Genomic DNA, 6,198 nt, shown 5'->3' with positions numbered 1-6,198 from the left:
GGTCCTGCTGCACGTTTTGGCACGGCAAAGCACCGCATGGCCCAGTTTGGTGTGTACCCTAAGCTGGGAGGGGACACAGAGCGAGGCAGGAGGTGCCAGGGGACCCCCTGTGCCCACGCCTTGGCAATGGCCGTGGCAGTGGGACAGAGGGGTCCCGGCAGCGCTGCCCCGGCACAGGGACATTCCCACCACCATCCGGCCCAGAGCAAAAGCCTCACAAGGGGACACTTTCTGCGGGAACAAGGGGACTCTGTGCGCGGCCCTCGGTGCCACCCGGCTCCGCCGTCCGGGGTCACCCGCCCCGTCATGCGGCTGCCGCTGTCCCGGTGCCACCGCGCTCTCACGCCTCACTGGGGCTTTGTTTGCGGCTGGAGGGGACACGCTGTGCCGGGGATGGGCACAAACAGCCCAGTTTTGGGGACAACCACACGCACACGCCGCCAAAAACCAGAACAACCCCTCAACCTTGGAGCAGCCACTCAAGATCCCCCCGTTAAGGGCAGGGGATCGAAAACACGCTGTGAAGGTTGCATTAAAAAAAATAGAAAACCAAAAACCCTCAAAACCCCACGGCGCCTCTTTCGCTTACCTTGCGCTTCTCGGCACGCCGGGCGGCAGCGTGGCCGGCGCACGCGGCGCAACCAGGGCAGGGTTGGCCAGGTCCCGGCAGGCGTGCTTGCAAAAAAAAGGGGAATATTTTTGGTTGCTTTCTCTTTTGCTTTTGGTAAAAGCAAGGCATGCAATCACGCCCCGCGCTCTGCCCTGCATGGGAACGGCCGCCTTTCGGCGAGCTTTTAGCAGAAGAGGAAACGCCGGGTGCGGGGAGCTGTGCCGAGCGCCGAGCCGGGGAGAGGCACCCACTGGGTGCCGGGGGATCGGGCCGGCAGGGAGGGCTCCGGAGCCCTGGATGCAGGGCGGGACACCCCGAGCGCCCGATGCTGGGGTGGCTGCTGGCGGCGCTGGCGGCGCTGGCGCGGGGCGGTAAGTGCTGCTGCGGCACCGGGAGATGAGAGATAACTTCAGAGAACTTTCAATGAATGATTCTGGGGGCGATAAGGCTCGGGGAGCTGGCGCTGAGATGGAGACGCTCCGCTAAAACCACGGGACACAGTAAAAGCGGGTGAATCCCCGCCAGTGGCAGGGTGAGGGGCACCAGCCAGAACCGCATCCCTGGGGAGGGGGGATATAGTGTTTTTTGGGTGGGAATCACCCACATGGCTGCTCTGGTCCCCTGTCGAGTAATACAGTGATGGCTACGCTGATGCTCCATCCCAGCCTTGCCCAACCTGATGGGTTTTGGGGTGCACGACCCCCCCAGCCACCACCCTCTCCCACAGGCACCGCCACAGCCCCCGGCTTCTCCTGCTGGAAGCAATGCAGCCCCCTTGGCTTCCGCTGCTCCTGGCCGCCCCACGGCCCCCCCGGCAACACCTCCTACCTCCTGACGCTCTGGTGAGTGGGCACTGTGTCCTGGGGACCCCGTGGGATGTGTCCTGACACGTGGGGACATGTGGGGACACGTGGGACACGTGCCCTCTGCAGCCCAAGCCCCATCCCGTTCTGAACTTGAACCTGCCCCCGCAGCTACACGTCGCCCAGGCTGTGCCGGGAGTTCGAGGCGGGGGCGAGGACAACGTACCCCCTGAACCACCGGCGCATTTACGTCCTCACCAACGTCACAGCCTGGGTGGAGGCCCGCTGGGGGGGCCATGTCCACCGGACGCCCAACATCACCCTGTACCTCAATGAGGCTCGTAAGTGCCCGTGGGGCTGGGCCGTGTGCCAGCACCGGCACCGATAACCACGAGACATTCTCATCCTTACAGTCAAGCCAAACCCACCGCCCGCCACAGTGCCCTTCACCAAGAGCGGTGGGCGGCTACGGCTGCAGGTGCCACGGCCACCGTGCCACCGTAGGGGACAGCCACCCCAGCGGGAGGCTCGGTTCCGGAGGACAGGCGACCATGGCTGGACACAGGTAAAAACCACCCTTTGCCAGAGCCGGTGGTGACCAACGGGATGGTCAGTAGCATCACGGCAGCCCAGGAAGGCGGTGACACCACTGTCCCCCCCAACCCTATCCATGTCCCATCTGCTTTGTGGCGTTATCAGCTCTGCCCCATCCTCCCGGCCACGGGATCCCGCTGCTGCCCGTAACGGGATCAGTTCACGGGGATTACACAGGCAAACCCCTGGATTAGACCAATGACGACAGCGGATGCAATCCGGCCGCTTCTCTGCGCTGATGCCCCCCAGCTGGGGGCCCCCACCCCTGTCCAGGGGCACCAGGAGGGTCTCAGGGCCAAGGGGACCCTCCTGGCTACTGTGTCCCCCACACCCTGTGTAGCTCTCCCACCCCCAGGGATGCTCAGGAGACACTGGGCAGCATCTGCTTTTCTGTCCCAGTAACATACTGGTATAACTGGGCCTCTGTCCCTGATTCTCTCCGCAGGTGACATGCGAGGCAGTGACAGATGAGGATGACACAGGTCAGTTTAGCCTGTAGGGATGAGCATCTCCTGGGGGTGCTCCCGGGTCCTGATGGGGGGCTCTGCCCTGTGCCCCCAACACCCCTCAGCATCCTGAAATGGCCGAAAGCTGGGGAAAAGGGGGTGCCCCCCGACCTGACCCTGTCACCCCTCTGCAGTGACCTGTGCCCTGGGGGGGGACGGTGCCTTTGAGGTCCAGCTCCGGCACAAGCCCCCCCACTGGAGCAGCTACTGGAGCGACTGGAGCAGCTCCATCTTCGTCCCTGGGGGTGAGGAAGAGGAGGGGGAGCGGGTGGGATCCCAGCAGATCCCAAAACACCCCCAGTCCAGCCCAGGCTCCTTCCTCTTGCAGAAATCCTGGAGAGCCCAGCACTGAGCTACCAACTGGGAGAACTGGGGCCCGCTGGGCAGCGGGTGCTGCAGCTGGGCTGGCAGGTACCGTCACAACCCCAGGGACCCTCCTGGGTGCCCACTCACGAACTTCACCCACCGAACTGCCCCTTCCCCACCCCGCAGCGAGCCCCCGAGGAGCAGGGGAGCGTCACCTACACGCTGCGCGCCCACATGCCAGCGTGCGGCTGCACCGAGGAGGACACGGTGGAGCTGGGGACAGAGGTGACAGCCCACAACCTCACCCTCTCCGGCGCCGAGTACCAAATCCTGCTGACCGCGGCCAACGCTGCCGGGACTGGGCCACCGCGGCAGCTCCTTGTTCCGGCAGCGCAGCGCTCAGGTACCTGCCCCGCAGCCTGGGGGGTTATTTCCACCTGGCGGGATGCCGGCCATCCCTTGTACCCCTCATTTCATCCAGATCTTGGCTTCAAGAACGTCAGCGTGGTGGGCAGTGCCGTGACGGTGCAGTGGGAAGCACCCAGCGCCGGTTTGGCGTCCTGCTTCGAGCAGCAACCGCTGCAGGGAGCCGCAAAACGGGGCGTTTGCACCCAGCGGGGGTTCCCTGCCAAGAGCACCCACGTGGAGAGAGGTAAAGGAGCGCCCACCTGTCCCAGGGGTGGGTCCTGGTGAGGGTTTAACCGGTGTCACCGGCTCCTGCCACAGGAGCGCTGGACACAGCAGCGTGTCACCGCCTGGCCGTGCACGGCTGGTCCCCGGCGCGGGGCTGGGCCACCTTCGCCCTGCACCATCACTACGCCGGCAACGGTACGTACAGAAACACGGAGCATCCCCCGCACCCTGATTAACTGCAAAACAGGGCTCCTAAAACACCCCTCCGTTGTTTCGCGCTCCTGTCACCACGTGCAGTGTCACCCGCTCTGCCCATCCGCATCAACACCAGCACCAGCGATGCCACCGTTGTTCTCCAGTGGAGCCCGTCCCCTCGTGCCACCTGTCCCGGCGTGCTGGCCAAGTACCTCATCTGCCACGCGGCTGAGGGGGACAACGTGACCTGTGAGTGGGACCCCCTGTCCCCATGGGGCAAGGGGTGGGGGGGATACCACCAGGCTACCGCCTGCTCATTATCGTTTACGCAGATGCCGAAGCAGACGCCGCGGCGTCACACTTCACCCTCCAAAACCTCCGGCCCGGCACGGCGCACAGGGCGGGCGTTCAGGAGGTGACAGCAGAGAGCAAAGGGACCTGCGGGACTTGGTGGCGCTTCCAGACCAAGGCGCTGGGTAATGGTTGGAGAGCCATCCCCTCCCCAGTCCCCACGGGGCGCTCACCTTTGCTCCAAAACGGCTCCCGCGTCCCACCCAGGGGTGCTGGGGACTAACTCCACCACCCAGCCGTGCCTGTCCCCAGGTCCCCAGGGAGCAGCGTGGAAACCCAACCTGAAGTACCTGGGCGTCCTGCTCTGTGTCCCCACCGTGGCTGCTGTCTACCAGCTGAGCAAAAAGAGGTGACAGCAGCACCCCCACCCCCACCCCCCCGCTCCCCCAGCTCCCCCCCTCACCAGCACCCCCTCCCCAGGGCTCGCCGCCTCCTCTTCCCCCCGCTGCCCGAGCCGGTGGGCAGCAAAGCCCTTGAGTTCACCGCCGGTGAAACCGCGAGCCAGGTGAGATGCGGGAGGGGACGGATCCTGCGCCCTGTGCGTGGTGCTGGCAGGGGACGTCCCACCCCAAACACATCTGTCCTTTAGTGCCACCCCCGTCCTGGCTTCTTGGAGCCATCGGAGAGGTTCAGCCTGGCCGAGCTGCTGCTGACAGAGCCGAATCCCGGCAAGGAGGTGAACGATGCCGGCACGCGGTCCGGCACGCCGCAACCCAGCCCCACCGCGGCACAAAAACCGGTGACGGTGTCTCCGCCAGAGCTGCCGTTCACCTACCGCAGGCAGGAGATGCTGAGCCCGCCTGGATTTGAACCTCATGCCAGCGCTGAGGAAGAGGAGGAGGAGGAAGGGGGAGGGCACGTGGTGCGCCAGCCGCTGGTCCCCATCGCCCTGCTCATCTCCGACAAACCCGTCATCATCCAGGACCAGGCGGGATGGGACCTCGCGCCGGAGGAGCCGCTGCCGTAGCCAGCGCCGGGATGGATGGCAAGAGGGGTCCTGGGGATGCCAAACACCCACAGGGGATGCGGAGCACCCACCCCACGTGTTCACGGTCACACCAGCACTTTCCGGGGGTTTCCTGGTTCCCAGGATGCGAAGGCGACGTCTTCAGCCTCAGCATCGCACGGGAGCTGGATCTGGCCCCGCACCCCCCAGCCTCAGAGTTTGATCTGCGATAAATGACGCGGGAAGGTGGTTGTGGGGTCTGGCTGAGTGGGGAGGAGGAGGAATCGCCCCCGGCCTCCCGCCACAGCCAAGGCCGGCGCCGCCCCCGCGGGCACAAACAGCCCGGACACGCGCTCGCCAAAAGGTTGAAATATGAGCAAAAAATAGAAATATGAGCAAAAAAATAGAAATATGTGCAAAATAAAAACATGTTAAAATACGCAAAAAATAAAGATAAATGCAAAAAATAAAGATAAACGCAAAAATTCCAGAAGTGAAATGCAGAGGGCAGCGGGGCAGAGATGGTTCCTGCTCTGATCTGCAGCCCATGGGACTGGGGGCGACCGGGCGGCAGGGCCCCCCAGCCCCCCCCGGCACCCCCGGCCTGATGTGGGGCAGAGCTGGAGGCGCCGCTGGAGGCGCAGGGCGGTTTGTGGTCTGTGTGCCTGCGCCGGGCCCGGCGGCGGCAGCGCTCACTGCTGAGGCTGCAAAAAAGGTAAAAAGGGGAAAAAAAAAAAGCCAGAAATGAGGTTAGCAGCGCGGGGAAGTCCCGGCAAAGGCAGCACCGGCGCTCGGCTGGGCCTCCCCGCTGCCGCTTTTAGCCCCGGTTTGTGTTTTGCAAGTATTTGACCAAAACGACGCTCGCGGCGCCGGCACGTGCAGCGGGACCGCGTGGATGGGACCGGAGACAAAGCACCGGACACCGTTTTGACCGCCGTGTCCACCCCCGCTGTGGTTGGGTTGCGTTTACGGCTCTTCCCAGTGATCAGGAGCGGCTGCGATGGCGCCGTTCCCATGGCGGGGGGTCCCTGAAGGCTGTGACCCCCCATCGCCATCGTGCCGCCGCTGTCCGGCACCGCGCGCCGGGTGTCCCGGTTGCTGGTGGAGCCACGAGGTGGCACCAGCCCCGCGTCCCCACGGCGTCCCCACCTCCCGCCACAGCAAAGCCGCCGGTCCCTCCCACAGACCCCCCCCACGCCGCCGGCAGCTTCTCGATCATGAATCAACAGGTTTATACGGCAGCGTCTTGGCCGT

At 64.7% G+C, this 6,198-nt stretch overlaps 1 protein-coding gene across 1 annotated transcript; it reads left to right on the top strand.

The window, feature by feature from the left end:
• Positions 1-857: 857 nt before the first annotated feature.
• Positions 858-5,341, top strand: IL12RB1 (interleukin 12 receptor subunit beta 1). Its single transcript, XM_082072064.1, has 15 exons — positions 858-981; positions 1,338-1,452; positions 1,585-1,754; positions 1,827-1,978; positions 2,453-2,489; positions 2,648-2,758; positions 2,842-2,924; positions 3,006-3,222; positions 3,301-3,471; positions 3,546-3,647; positions 3,750-3,896; positions 3,980-4,123; positions 4,251-4,347; positions 4,419-4,503; positions 4,588-5,341. Exons 1-15 carry the CDS (start codon positions 936-938, stop codon positions 4,963-4,965), a joined length of 2,055 nt encoding a protein of 684 aa, XP_081928190.1. The 5' UTR covers positions 858-935; the 3' UTR covers positions 4,966-5,341.
• The last annotated feature ends 857 nt before the right edge of the window (positions 5,342-6,198 follow it).

The sequence above is a fragment of the Streptopelia decaocto genome (genome assembly GCF_964273445.1).
Source record: "Streptopelia decaocto genome assembly, chromosome: 24".
In the NCBI taxonomy this organism is placed as follows: domain Eukaryota; kingdom Metazoa; phylum Chordata; class Aves; order Columbiformes; family Columbidae; genus Streptopelia; species Streptopelia decaocto.
The sequence above is the reverse complement of the archived record's forward strand: the minus strand, read 5'-3'. Positions and strand labels throughout refer to the sequence as shown.